Here is a 15,952-nt window from a genome sequence, read left to right as displayed (position 1 = left end):
AAGCTTCAGCTTCTACACTCCAGACTTTGCTAGGATATAACTTAACAAGTAAGTTCCATAGATGCAACTTTTTGATTCCTATTCTCGTGGTTAGATGTCAGCTGGGGAAGAGCTAGATAATTTTCTATTTTGAAATATACCCTTTGGGGAATATTTGGTGCCTGTAACACAAGTATAAGATGTAGGATATACATAAAACATAATCTGCAATATGATCTGCAAAATAGGAGAATACTCCATAAAGATGAACTAATTCAACTGCATAAATCTTTCCTACTGTGATATAACTTTCATGTCAGTGAATCACCTGTATTATTCACTGCACATTTTGAACAGCTCCTAGTCTAATGGATCCTCAGTCTGGTAACTCTTTTGTTATAAATGTTGATATAAATCAAAGTTTACATTAACAAAATACACGGATGTTCACAATCTTTTTTTCTGTCTATACAACTAGAAAAAGGTATATGCAAATTAAAGTATATGGATGTGTGTAGATGCATAAGGCTGGAAAATCCAAAGGAAAAATTCATGACTGGATGGGGAAACTTACAAACTTCTTGATCTTTGCCTTGACAGGGCATAGAAAAAGTTGTGAATGCAAATGTGCTATTAAACCAGTTTTCAGCTTTTAAATCTTGTCTTACCAGCAAACCAACAAGAGAACCTTCTAGAAGCCAGCAGCACTTTTAGCTCACATTTCAGCCAATATAAGATCTGTATGTAATGAAAAAATTAAAAGACTAACACAAAACTTTAAAGAATATGAGCTGTGATACTGGTTTATGGACTTATAGGCAATTCATAGCCATAACTAAAAGACTCCTTCCTAATTTGGAATGTACTTCTCATAATAAAACGTCATTAGAAATAGAATTTAATATCCTGATTTCAAGCTAAAAATTATGAAACATTCATCTCAAACTTCTCTCATATTACATAATATTGTTGATATGTAAGCAAGTTATACAACCTGTTGTGCAAATACGTAATTGGGGGACAGTTTCAGGGATTCGTGTCATCTTGTCATGTAATTGAAGAGCTGCAATGTCTTAACCTATTTTTTGTACACTATGGTGAGCCAGGAATCAGTCCATCTCTCTATACGTGAACATCCTAAAAATGCTTCTCTTTACTTAGCCTGAGAGAAGGGTTAGGTGAGATATCTAACTTCAGGTAGCTGAAATAAAGTGAGATGAAATCATCCACCATTCTAACTTGAAACCTGGAAGTCTGATCTTGAGGCTGAACACACACCTGGGTCTCTGAACTATCTTATTAACAAATTGCAATCAAGTAAGTTTTATCTGGTTTTTAATTTGTGAAGATCAGACCTGGAGGGACAGACAGCATACAACTTTTCTCTAGTTCCTTCAGTATCATCAAGAACATCGCTTTTATTGGTGTCCACTAGCACTGAAATGAACTGCAACAATGATTTACTGCAACAAAAATATGTGTTTGCCACAGTTTCCTGGTTTAAAGGGGTAAAAAAAGATTCCAGTATATCACTTATTCTCCAGCCAGTCAATATCCTGACCATATGTAGCCTCCTTGTATTAACTACAAAGGCTTCAAACAGCTTCAAACAGCTGGGCATGAATGGGTATCCTAAGAGGAAGAAAGGAAATAAAAGCAGCAGCATTTAAATATGGCATAAAATATTTCAGTGACCACTTTTCCCAGTAAAAATTTGACACAGATTTTAGAGTAAAGGTATACTCTTTCTGTAGCTGAACTACCACATAGATTTTGCATTAAGGCCATTCACCTGGCTCAGTGGTGCTATCGCACAATAAATGTTAAGCTAAAATAAAGTGAACTGAAGCACTGGATTCAGAAAGAGACCATAATGACTAAGGAATCCCTAACTTAGATGCTTCTGATGGGGTATGAAATAACATCAGTAAGTCTGTAAATGTGGTGGATCCAGGCAGTAGTCCTGGAAGTGTCGTCTCCCTCTATGTCCACACTTTGAAAGCTGTGGTCTATGACATACATAGACCATATCTAAACAAATCCTTTTGCAGACATAGAAATACCGAGATTTCTACTAGATCATCTAGCAACTAGAATTCTATCAATCACTATAACTCTCTAAAGGGCACACTTTTCAAGTTTATATTTTTATAATTTCCTAGTTGTTTTATTGTTATTTTATTTATCGTTGTCTTTTATTGTTATCTTCTAGAGGCTGGTCACTCCTTAACCAAGTATACAACTTGGATTTAAATATGTATATGAAAGACTGTAAAAGTACAGATGCCTTGCTAAAAGTCTTTCTCCATTCTCTTCTCTCATCCCAGGTATGTGGACTTAGACATACACAATATCCATTATCCTGTAGATATTTATACATAATAAATTATTATATTATTAAAAATCTAACCAATAGTTAGTTTGAATTCCTTTGTAAATCCATAAGCTCAACCATCTTATGCATTGCTACATCTTGCTGCTGGGGCCTGATGGCAAAATGCTCACAGGCCTAGATTCATCCTACCTGGTCTCAAACAAAGTTCATGAGTTAGGATTTTATCTACACTAAACTCTCTCCACAGTTAGAAGAGAGAGATGGGAGCCCTCTGTTTGACCTGACTCATCTGCTAGTGAAAGGCTATGACATTTCAAAAGACACAAAGCACATTGGTCACCTCTTCCTGTCTTAGGCCTCTCAGGCAACTACTGGTGGATGCACACTGACTAACTTGGTTCCTTTGCTATTCCAACAAGCTCTGCACCTGCCTCCACAATGATGAGTCCATGTACGTCCTAGCTGTGAGCTATTTGATATCAGGTTTCAAGCTGAACTTTGACTCAGGCATTCTGGGAATGAATTTTTGATAGTATCAAGCTACAAGTCCACAAGAGCAAAGGGTTTGCTATTGTACCCACTCCTGATCCAGGTGAAACTCAGGTTTCTTGTTTCAAAAACTCAGGGCTTTTTATAGGGTTATGCAGGTGGTAAAACGATGTATTTTAAAACTGCAAAAATGTAGAGAATTCAAGTTACATCCTGGAACGGTGCAGTGAGCACAGTGATGTCCCATACAGGACGTGTGAGTTTTCAAAACAAGTTTCTCAGAATCTGGAGGTAATAATTTGCAAAGCTTTTCCCCTGGTGTTGGCCACTGATGTGCTTTAAAGAACAGATGGGAAAATTCCCAAGGTGTTAATCCTCTGAAAATTTACACTGGTAGATTTTAATAAAATATATCTTCCTGAAAACTATGAGCGCAAAAGTCATGGGAAGGTAATTTAATCTTTTGAGTATTTTAATTATTTTTAAATGCTTTATTTAAATAAATTATTACCAGTTCACATTGGTAAAACAAATACAGTAGGGGAAAGCAACAGATATATCTCTACTCCCACCCCACATTCCCATATGAATGAAAAAACATATGCAGGATTTCTGCAAAACACATAGTGTTTTTTTCTCCTTCCCCCTATAAAAATACTCTTTTAATATCTTTTTAAGAGGCAGTTTTCTGCCTTGATTTTGTGCCATTTTGTGTCATGCTCACTGAAAACCTCAGTAACATTCTGAAAATTGTAAGCAAGCTGTTTTTAATAAACTAAAGCTTCCTGAAAGAGACAAGAGATAGTTGATTCAAAAAGTCATTGATAAATCACAAACCTATGGTTTTTCAGGGAAGCATGAACTCCTAATTATCTCAGGAGAGTTTTGTCCACATACCTTTATCCTATCTCATAGGAGAAGTAACCTCAAAACACAGGGAAGGTTTTGGTACTACACTGCATCCTCAGTAGATTGAATTTTACTATTTCACTGATGTAAATAACATAAATTCAATTTAACAGAAAAGAGAATTATTTACTCTTTTGTGTTTTGGAGAGTCTCGTGTTTTTTCTTGAAGATGTCTTGTTATTGATAGTGAGAAGCTGGATTTTTAAATTTTAAACTTCCTGAAGAACAGTAAAAAAACTTCATGATAAAAAAATGCCACCTCAAAAAATACTTGAAAATTTATTGAAATGATATATTGAAATCATAATGCACATTAGCTAGCCAGTGACAAAGTCATTTCTAAAGCCTTTACAACATTCAGAGTGCAAGTATTAGATGCCTCTCAGAAAAGCAAATGTGTGAATATAGCTATGAGAATGACTGCTTTAGAAAAAGGCTGCTTAATCTTAATGCACAGAACAGTGCTGCCAAGCACTTAATAGCCAAGCAATTTGGCCACATTTGGAAATAATCTTTCCTGTATGAAATCGGATTCAAAATGAAATACTCTAGTTGGACCTTTTCCACCAAATGTTAACTCTCCAATTTTTCAGTTAATAAAAAAGAATATAGTTGATTATGTTGGATAGAAAATACATTAGAAAAACATAGCATTGCTTGTTTTTGTTATGGAATTCTCAGCAATCTCTGAATGATATATGCCTCTGGTGGGGGAAATTTACTGAGGAGTGGAAAGTGCAGTCAGTCTGGCTCTGTGGTTTTAAGAAATGGATTCCAAACTAACAACTTCCATTAGCACGGTAGGTGGGTTTGTATGCAAAGTGATTCCTATTGTCTCAAGGGAAAAAAAGCTTGTTGGCTTAATACAGTACTAAAGCTACTGCCTCGTGACTAATTCATAGCTATGGTAACACAGAACTGAAGATGATCTATGAACCTGTTTACATTACCTGCTACAGGGAACATACAATAGCAATGGAAACTTTTGGGGATATGACAGAGAAAATTAAAAAATATATGTGCAACAGCACACAAATGCCATACATAGAAAGAAATTTGTGTTAATCTAAACTCTATTCCATTTAAACATGTTTAAATAAAAAAAACTATCTTCAGTTCATCAAAACATCAAGATTTCAGTGCAGAGCATGTTAACTCCACTTACAGAGAAAATAGGTGTGTTATTCCACACTATGAAAGTACATTCCAATATTCTAGGGATGATCTTAGACCCTCACACAAGGCAAAGAAGGTAATCCAGATAAATGAAGAAACATCCAAGCAGTTTTATGAGTAAAATCATGTTAGTGGGCAATGCTCCAGTACCAGTGGAAGCTGGGATGAACTGTGAGTCCTCTTTATTAGAGGATCTATTAGATTTGAGGAGTACAACACTTTCACTGAAGGTATACAACTCCATGTTAAATAATGATAAAGAAAGTCTGACAACATTTAGAAAAGCCTTCCACTTATATATACTTCTATTTAACTTGGGTTAAATTACAGCTTTCAATGAAATTGAAACCAGTAGCCAGGATATTTGTGTAAGAAAGAGCTAGCTGCAGTTAAATAAACAAACAAACAAAGAAACATTTGAGCCAATTCTTTCATTTATTTCTTCCCTCACTTCAGCCCTTTAGAGAATTTTATAAACAAAGTTTCTTTCCTCTTCAAACTTTTAATGGCAACATTTTTTTTTTCAAAACGATAGAATGAAAGTTCAGACTGCACACTGAGCAATTCATGCTATAATCCAAAATTATCATATTGCATCTCTGAAAGAAAACTAATTGATTGCTTTTACAGATCAAAGCCTTCACATGCACATGGGAAACTTACAATTCAGTCTCAAAGCGAAATGCCTTGTTATTTATTCACTTGTAAGCAAAGACTAAAACCTTGTATCATAAACGTGTAGAAATGGCACATTTCTGCTACCATATTCATATATAGAAGCAATAGCTGGCTTGCATAAAGTCTTCTGGCATAAAGCCATAGACAAAAATAGGTCAGAAACAAGCAATATACTGCATTAAGTCATGGAGTCCTGTCTGCTTAACAGACAGATTAAACAGGGAAGCTTTTATTTCCTTATATATCTGATTCTAATTTGTTCCAAATTACTAATAAACTTTTGGTATTTACCTTGCTCAGATGTAGGAGCATGTATTGAATTTTACTTGGTCATTCCAGCATTCTTAAATTTTACCATATGTTGCCCTAAATTAGGTTGCTTAGTGAAATATTGAATGGAAGTTTAAACAAAACATTAATCAAATTTTCAGTGGTCCACTTTATTTTTCAGTCAATCCTGAATACCATTCATGGTATGCAACTTAAAAATACTGCTAAAATGCCAGCACCTGAATCCTCAGATATGCTTTCAGATGGCTTAGAAAACTCCAGTGAGAGCTGATGGAGAAAATTAGGTGCTCACAGCAGCAGTGGAGTTAGCACAAGAGTTTGGCTCAATCCTGAAACTGGACAGACAGCATACCATTTTAGCACTGATATAAAGTATGTAAACATGTCTATAGCACTCGCCTCCATCAAAGCATCTCAACAAATTTTGTGATGACAAAATCACTTCCGCACTGGGGAGGAAGCCTATCTAGAACAGACCTTATCTAGTTCAGTGTGTGGCTGGGGTATGTAATGGTGGAGAAAAGCAAATGTCTAGGAAGATATTAAGAAGCAGGGAATAATTTCTCACCGCACTCTCCCAGGCTCCAGCAGCTTACAGCTCAGGGACTTCCTGAGCTATGAGGAAGTCTCTGCACTTAATTGTTTTCACTGAAACTTTTTTTTAATCAACAACCTTTTGTAACAATGAATTTCACAATTCAAATACGCATTGACTGAACAAACTTCATCTTTTGATTGATTTGATTGATTTCAGACTTCTTCAGCTTCATAAAGCAACCATATGTCAGCTAGTTGTATACCCATTAAATATACAGGGAACTGGAAGAAGTTAAATGATTTCTCCAAGATGATAGTTAAAGATTGCTATCCACTGAACCCAGAAGTGCTGACTTCCTAGCCAAAGATTATGCAGTTTTGGAGTGTTTTCTCAGAAAAACAGCTGTGTAATGACAAAACAATTCAAGGAATAATCAACAAATTTGTTCATTTGGGAAAGTCACAGATTTGAAACAGCGCACATATTTAATAAACATGTGCTGTTATAGAAAATATCAAGCAATATTAGCTAATGCCATCATAAGTCAAAGCTACCTTATTAACTGTTGTTCCACTGCTGTTTGCTGCCTTAGTCTTCATTGTACTCACACCTATGCTCAGCAGCCTTGCGGACAGTCAGAGGGAAGATTTAATCTGTATTTTTGACATAGGCTCTGTTGTCAAAAGGCATGTCATAAATATCAGAGAGGCTGCAGTGCTAGCTAACGGCCAGTTCAATACAGGCTTCCAAGTGTATGACTAACCTGGACAACAGAACTGAGTCTTTGTCCCTGAGGCTATATCTGCAACAAGAGTTCTATTTTGCAAGAGATAAATCCTGTTAATGTGGACTATACTTGTGACACTGGGAATACTGCTTTGGATTTAAAATTTTGACTTTATGCCTTCCTAGAAAATATGCTTATCTTTTCTTCTTGCCATATGAGTACCTTTATATTTAAAATAATGTAGTTTGCAGAGAAACCATAAGGGAATAGAATTAGAAATGAGAAGTTTTTCACTTACTAACAACATTAGCTTGTCCAGTGAAGATGGTGTACTGCAGCTCGTAAGAGACCACGCTGAACTCATCATCTGATGTCCAGTGAACAGTAATAGTATCATAAGAAGCTGTACAGAGCTCTTCTCGAATAGTGGGAGGGTTGGGAGCTGTGAGATACAAAAGGATAGGCTTACCTACACAATCAGTAAAGTATTTCTGTCTCACCTCAGACTAGGGCATGCATCTGATGAACGAGTTCGCAGCTATACTATCCAACAATTTGTTCAAACTTTTTACTAATTCCAATGATAACTTAAATTGTTAATAAACTCTTGCTAAGGAATTCTTACTATCAATATAACCATCTAAGAACTACAGATTTTAAACATTTTGTATTAAACTAACTTTGATTTAAGATGCCACAGCAAAAATTATGTTGATGGTCACAGTAAACTGTGATTGTGTACAATTGATATATTTGTTTTACTAGGTTTGATTCTGATCACCAAACTAAAATTATCAAAGTTTAATTGATGTACGTATCAGTAGGTAAAGTCAACAATCTTCACTGTTGACTTGAAAGCAATGTTTGCCTGGCTTATCTTAACAGAGATTAACATAAGTGGTATTTAAGAAATAGAACTCTGGGAAAGACTTTATTAATTCTTTCAAGCTCAATCTTTTCTTCTCAATGTCCATTTTTAATTATTTATTAACTATCCCTTTTTAATAGAGATGCATATGATTTCTGTTGGCTATACAATCACTATTTTTCTGTTTTATGCAAAAGTTCTTATCATAGCATCATGTCTGTATGACTACTACAATTAAAATTCAATATAATTGCTAATTAAATAATTATAGAAAACAACGCAAACATTTTAATAAAAAGCTGTCCCTCCATTTCTTTTTTTTTTTAGATCAACAAACAAGTTTGCTACAGTTTCTCAGTGTAGGAAACTCTGCAGTCGTCTTCCACATTAATACACAGGTTTGATTTAAAGGTCTATTTAAAGACTAAAACTTGAAGCAAGCTTCATAGGTAAAAGCCTTCCTAGTTTGCTCTTTCTATAAAGCCAAGCATCTATGCAAGAAAGAAATGAGTCCTTCTTTGGGCCTTCCTGCTTGCTTGTCTCAGTGGGAGCCTAACTCCTAATCATCTTCCCTATATGCCATCATCAAGCAAAAAAAAATTCTTGTGCTTAATAGCATTCCTCCCAGCTGTCACAGAGGGAGGAAGGAGGGCACTCAAGCTGAAACAATCACAATATGTCTGAATTAAAGGAAAAGGAAGGTAACTCTGAATGGTATTTTTGCTGTCAGTTCTTTAACTTTTGTTAACTGCAAATAATGGCCTGAAAAAAAAGTCAGTCTGAAGGAATTCCTCCTTTTCTTTCACAGCAACTTATTTTACTGAGGTATCTATTTTGCTTTCCATCAAGAATTTTTATAGTTCATATTCCTGGTTTACTGATGTATGTTCCCAAGGATTAAAGTGCAGATGCATTTGCAAGCAGCCTCTTTCAACCAAGGGGCATAAGGAAATGTTCAAACGTGTTTCATGATATGACCATGATTTGTGATGCTCTAAATATTGTAGCATGGAAGCTTACCAGTGACTTTTCTTTTCTCAGCAGAGGAACCCTTGAGACAGATGGATATTAATAAAGAAAGAGAAAGAAATGAACTAAAATAAGAACAGTCATCTCAGGAGGGGGATATAAACAGAAGGAGGATTTCCTTGAAAATCAAATGTTAGTACTCAGCTAAAGTCTTCTGAAATCTTCTCCTGCACCTAACAGAACAAAACTCTTTATTTGCAAATGTACCTGATATTACTATAACATAGATAATAAATATTAACTTAGTGGAAAGCAACAATTGCCAACTGCTTAATGAACTGTAAACTGCATTTCAATAGTACCTAAGTCTCTCTACTCCTTTGAAAATGACTGCCTTGATGCTCTCTTTATATGCATACCTGGTTTGCTATACCGAAGAGATTTATAGGACTTCACATAATGATAAGGACAGAAAAAAAAAAGAGATTTGACCTGAACAAGACATCTTTTCTCTTTCTTTTTTGATTAACCCACACACAACTGAGATCATGTTGCATGAAACTCAGCTCTTCAGCAACACTCATTTAATAAACTGCTCAGAATAAAACAAAATATACTTGCTTCTCCTGCAGACTGACAGGGAAGTCTGCATGTAAACAGTAGTTTTAAACTTTTAAAATTTTGAAATAATGTAGAAGTCTAACTGTAAAATACAACACCCCAGAAGACATACTCCTCTGAAGAGTGTGCGTTCATAAAGTGATTAAAGAGACTGATCTTAATCAGTTATCTTCACCATTACATTTACTACTACTGCTACAGTGCTCAGTTGCCACCAGGAAAGCTCAACAGAGTTCAAAATAACCTCAAGACACCACCATCTTTCCCATGGCACTGACTAGGGCACACTACATCAATGCCCAGGAAATGGGATCCCAGTACAGCAGAACACAGCAGAGGAAGAAAAGTCCTAGTCAGTTCTGCACAGTTGCAATGCTGCAAGACATACAGCCTCATACTCCACTTCAGAAGCAGTGATCATCCAAGAGCACTTCTAGTCCATTTCAGGGTGAGGACACAGTACTAACTCATAGCCGTAACAAGACCGAAGCTTGACAGTTGATGTTCTTAATACCATCAGATATTTGCAGCTTCCTGTCTACAAACTGCTACCTGATGTCAGGGAGCACTGAAAAAACATGTGAAGCAGCTCTTGAAAACCTCACATTTACAGCCTTGAACAGTAAGGAAACCTGAAATCAGCAGCAGCAGACTTTGCAAGGCACAAAGAAAGTTACAACAGTTTAAGGAGTTGCTTCCAAACATCTGTAGTTCTCCTTGGTCATAGCATGGAAGTCTCAATAAGAGGACCAGGGCAGACAGCTGGAAGTCTGTCCAGTCACTGCTTCAGTCACTCTGACTTTCATATACCTGCATTCATGAATCAGCACTCTCGGGAGTGAAAGCTATTGCCAAAGGCTGCTTTAGTCCATTTGTGTGACTTCAACTCAAAAATGTGCAGATGTATTTAAATAGTCAGGAACCATGTCTGAGGTGCCTGAAATGTAATCACTAACATTAGCAAAGGAGTTTAACTTACTCCTAGAAATAACAGAACAGTTATAGAACATAGAATGGTTTGGAGACCTTAAAGATCACCTGAGCCTAACCCACCTGCAATGCGCAGACACCTTCCTCTAGAGCAGGTTGCTCTGACAAAAAAAAATATATATTTATACTGCTGGATATGAACATAAGCAAGCTGAGGAAGCTGCTCTGAATCTCTCAGCTGTTAATTACTGCTTCCTTGATGTATCATGATACCAGACTGAAACAATGGGAAAGTAACCTGAAAGGCACTGTCACATCATACTGAATGCGTTACTAACATGCCACACATGAGTTGGCAGCAAGAACTCAGTCAAACAACCACGTATGCATGGTCTTTGGGTAGACTGGAACTCTTCAGGAACAGAATGGAAAGAGATTAAAATGAAAGCACAGGACTGGGTTGGTTGAAGAATGGCTTTACTCTTTTAACAGTAAAAGTAAGTTAGAAGGAAGGACAAGTTGCAAGGTTTCAAGAATGAAGCTGTTTCCAGGCAAAAAAAATCCTGGCGTACATCAGAAAACGCATATTTGTTAATGCAGTCTTAGCTAAAGTGATGGATGAAGAAAATGTATCATTGCTTCAGATGGGATTTCTGAAGCGAGGAAAACTGCAAGATCAAAGGATAGATGTTGCTGCAACTGATTTCACAGTATTATAACATAAGAAAAGTATTCTGATTCACAATGGATAAAAATGTTCCTACGTCACCAACACTGTGCAGAGAATTTGCAAGTCATAGGCACTGGTATCTAGCTAGATACATGTCCAGGAAAAAATGAGTTCCAGATGAAAAGCCTGTGCAACTGCAAGATAGAAAACTTTAAAAAGACATTCAGACTACAGATACCAAGGAAGAAACAGTCAGAGGAAGATTAAGGGTATTGTTTTACTATGCTGAGCTTGACATCTCAATGTCTAGCTGGCAACTTTCAGAGAGATACCAGAGATTTTCATTTGGATAGCAGAAGTTTTGGACTGACTGAAAGAAACAGCCTAGATGCAAGCTTCAGTGTGCCACGTAGAAAATGGCTTGAGAAGATGGAAGATGAAGATCTGATAAATAGTACACTGGGGAAGAAGCAAAGAAGAAAATCTCCAGAAGATATCTGAGGTCAATTGCTTTGAAAGCAACTGACAGCAAGCAGAGAGAATGAGGTTGGAATTCAGGCTTCGACATTTTGTTCGGAAGCAGTAGGGATGATAGACGTAATATAGGCATCCACCCTTAACTGGCAACAAAGATGTATTGCTAGGACTTGCAAATGGTCTTTACTTTTCCCCAACTGAAACATGATAAAAGTAAAACCCAATTCACTCTGTCACTCAGATTTCAATGTAAAATCTATGAAGATTGTATTCATCAATCTGAAAGGAGAAAATAAAACAAATGTTCCTCTAGTGTTTCTGAATAATAATAGAGAAGAATCAAGTGCATTTGACTTTCAGGATTATATATATACAAATACACATATACGTTATATACATAGATGCATTTACATAAATATTTTTTAAGTCTGAATCAGTTGCATTTTATGCTCAGAAAATTCAAACGTGTTTTGGATTTTGCCATTGCAACCAGATGATATTTATTAATGTGAAGAAAAATAGTAAAATGCAGAACCAGCTAAAACTGTTTTCACTGAGCATCAAAGTCAAGGATGAAAATGGTAGATTAGTGTAAAACAGCTTAACTGCTTGATATATTGCAATTTCCCCTAGACTGGATTGTGATAAATTTTTCAAGACTGTGAATGAGGTAGGAAGAAGGCACAGGAGGAGCACAGCTGGTATGATGGGCTGCAAAAGGGATCCTTGTGGCACTGAACACTGCAGCAAGACTGCCCTTCATTTTGGTACAGGCACATCCTTCATTTTCTGCAATGCACAGCAATTAGACTGGTGATATTGACATGTGATGTGCAAAGAGATGAAGACTGGGGGGTGGGGGAACAGACTGCTAAATGGAATCCGTCTCAAATACCTTCAAACATCAAAATCATAATTATCTACTTCTGAAGGAGACTTTCCAGCCTTTGTTTGGAGCCAGTTGGGAGAAATGGGCACCTCCAGAATAGTTGGTTGCATGGTATACCTGCCTCAAAATGAGGTGGATATTCCTCTTTTTTGACTATAAACAATTTGAGGCCAATTTTTCTACAGACAGATTCTTAGGTCTGGGCAAATGAGTCTGGCATTTTTGTTAACCTTCCTTTTATTTCCTTGGCTTTTTATAACTTTAGGGTGCAAAACTTCAACAGACTTTGGGGGGGAGAGGGAGTGAGGAGAAAGCCAGACACCGTAACATTTAACTGGTGCTGTATAAAAAGCAGCAAGTAACTTCCACCAGATTTTTGTGTATTACTTACTTGAGTATCCTTCAAACACTGACTGCATTCACAAGTTACACAGTGGTAAAGAAATTTCTGGCAGAAAAAAATTGCTCATTCAGATATGGTAAGAACTCCATAGATCTACTCTGCTGTTACTCTGCGCATGCAGACAGCCTTGCTCCTCCTAGAATTCATTTGATCATTTATTCCTCCGCAGAAAAGTCAGAAATGAGCCCTCTGCATCTCAAAAGATCCCGTGTTTGGCCACGAGGAGACTCCATGTTCCTGCAATCTTCTGAAATAGCAGGAGTTTATTTCCTGCAATCTGGGCAAAGAGAATGGGCCCATGTACAGTTTTCAAGTGCTTTTCTAAGAGTGCTTTGTGTTTTTCATTGCAAATTGTCACTATTAACAGAAGATGCTTAAAGACCCTGCAAAATGAAAACCCATGCCCCGTCTCTTCTGTTTTCAACTGAACTGGAATGGATTGTTCTAATTCTGGCATTGAAATTAAAACATGCTAAATTACAGTAATTTGTTTCTCTTTGTGAGTCATTATATACTCTGAGGTTGCACATGACTCAGGCCATCAATAAGGGTTCAATCCTACAGGAGCCAACAGGCCAAAGCTCTCAGCTAACTGCAGAGCACACTGCACGCTCCCGAGCCCTGAACACACAGCATGGTCCTCCAGTTATATAATGGGGAAAAGACACAGTGATGTTGCTACAAGAAAACATCTTCCACTGCTAAGCCCTCCATGCTGATCACTTGAACAGCTTCTGGTTGCTCAGGTCATCTGACAGACTGCAATCTGCTGCAGCAAGAAGGCAGCCCAAAGGGACAGTGTAACTCTTGGAGCATCTGCCTCCTGGGAAACAGCACTTGGTCCCTGCTCCCCTTCCTCTATCCTAGGGCTGTGATCTGGGCCACTCCAGGCTGAGCTTCAGCTGTTCTTTTATTTCATTCTGCTGCTGTGACTTTTAACCATTTCTTACACTTATCCACATCCTGGTAAGGAGCAGCGAGAGGAATGAGGATGACAGGAAATCAGGAAATGCATCCCTGTTGTGGCTGATAGCACCTAATGCTACCCAGGGTGTTCCGGGGTTCCGCTTGGGGGTAAAATAGAAAGGTTTAAATGGGAGAGCAATGAATAAAATCCTATCACTACTGTTTTATGGGAAATACATTAGTATATTGAGAAGAAAATTACCTGTAAGATAATCAAGGCATTCCAACAATTTCTTCTCCCTGGTAAAATCAAGTGCGAAAGTATCAAAAGTATCGTTGAGATTAATTTCAGGAATTAGAACCTGGGAAGATGCAGTTGCCATGGAAACCCTATAATGAAAAGGAAAGGTATTTTAGCACATCCAAAGATGCAATAGCTTTTACAACATACCTTGTCTTGGATCTAATCATCATGATCACTATCAACTCTCCAAAAGCTTGACAAAAATTTTTAGGAGTATTTTATTTATATTGGCTTCTAGGAGTTTCTCCTTCCACTTTTACTTTTGGAAGTGAAGTCTCCAGTAAAAATCTCTTGGTACTTAGATTTTGTCTAATGTGCAGTGTTAGATAAGGTTTTAATAAAATACAGATTGAGCAACAAGATACTTTGAACTGTTCTTTCCAGTCACCTCTGAACCAAAGTAGCATTAGCATGATTTTTATCTGTGTTTTAAGCCATCCTGACAGATGCTGCATCTCTCCCAACTCCCTTTTTTCTCATGCAGTTCCTTGCTACTGGCATTCCTTCACAGTGCTGTCTCAGGGGCTTGCTGCAGATCACCACACCTCATCAGCTGTTTAGCACAGCACACTGCTGTTAAATTCAAAAAGCACAGGGGGAAATAAAACCAATAGATGTCAGCACAGTTTATTTTGAAAAGCTTTTCCCTGCAAAGCATGCGTGCATACTTCCTTCTAACTAAAGGGTTTCCTTGCCTACCTCATTTCAGGAGCTACATCCACTTTTTGTTTGTCCACCAGTAAGAACATTTAAAAATGAGCTTTCAGAAGAAAGCTGCCAACAGGATTTGTTTATTGGATCCTTCAGCCTGCCATCTCAAAACGTTTATTACTGCATAGCTGGATACTGGAAATGCTTACAGAAAATTCAGGAGAGAATTCTGCAAAGAGGTTATAAAACCTCACATTATACAACAGAAAATTGTTTTGGTTTGGAGGTAAACACAAAACCATGAGCACAATATATGTCACTTATCTGTCATTGTTTTTGTTTTGATTGCTTCAATTAACAGTTTCCCAAATTGGAGTATTTCACTGTAGATGAGACTGACAAGCCAACACTTGCTAAAAAAGACATTTTCAAGTATTTTAGGAAGTCAGTTAGAAAAGTCAAAAACTGAGCTGCATTTATTGTCTCCCACATGGCTTTTGAAGGCTCATCTGAGGAGGTTTCCTAGTCAATAATTCTTGCTGTAAAGTTTTCAGCACTGTTTCTCTATGAAACTGATGTTGTTTTTTCTTCCCCATCCCTCTCATTCCCAAGCAGTTTGCCTGCAGTTGCAGTTATGCTGTCATGTTTTTAGATCTAGTAGAGAAACAAGACATACGCTTCTTGTAGGGCCATACATTTCTTGCAGGGCAGACACATGCTGACACACACCTCTAAAATATCAGCAATGGCCTTAATAAGAAACCAGCAAGAATGTGTGTAATGAGAAAAGTTCCTCTGAGGAAGACCTTATCATCAGGCCTCTGGAACAATACAGAGAGTGTACTGTAATTAAGTGTGTTAAAGTCAGTTTTTGGTGGTTCACCATTTCAAAGATCATGTCACCATTTTAGGTTCAGAGGACTGAATTTCCTCTTGTACTTTCTCCTTGCTCCATCTGACACTCTACTCGGTTGGAAAGGGGTTTCCTAGGATAAATGCAGTTTACCAATTGTAAATAATGCATGATATAAATCACTGTAGTGTGCGTAATGTCTTTGCTGTACATAGCTAGCTGTTGTGCTTACAAAAGAGAATATCAGACTACAATTACTTTGAAATATATGTATGAAGAAATGCAATGA

The 15,952-nt window shown here is 37.1% G+C and overlaps 1 protein-coding gene across 6 annotated transcripts in view; it reads right to left on the bottom strand.

Annotated features, from left to right (window-relative positions):
* MID1 (midline 1) overlaps positions 1 to 15,952 on the bottom strand; it is a 253,902-nt gene that overhangs the window by 18,644 nt on the left and 219,306 nt on the right. For all 6 annotated transcript variants that reach the window (XM_021410705.1, XM_021410719.1, XM_021410696.1 and 3 more), the window contains exons 6-7: positions 14,118 to 14,245; positions 7,421 to 7,564 (exon numbers count right to left, since the gene is read on the bottom strand). In XM_021410705.1, the coding sequence (XP_021266380.1) occupies positions 7,421 to 7,564; positions 14,118 to 14,245 (272 nt within the window). The remainder of the gene's footprint in view (positions 1 to 7,420; positions 7,565 to 14,117; positions 14,246 to 15,952) is intronic.

This window comes from Numida meleagris, chromosome 1, assembly GCF_002078875.1.
Source record: "Numida meleagris isolate 19003 breed g44 Domestic line chromosome 1, NumMel1.0, whole genome shotgun sequence".
In the NCBI taxonomy this organism is placed as follows: domain Eukaryota; kingdom Metazoa; phylum Chordata; class Aves; order Galliformes; family Numididae; genus Numida; species Numida meleagris.
The sequence above is the reverse complement of the archived record's forward strand: the minus strand, read 5'-3'. Positions and strand labels throughout refer to the sequence as shown.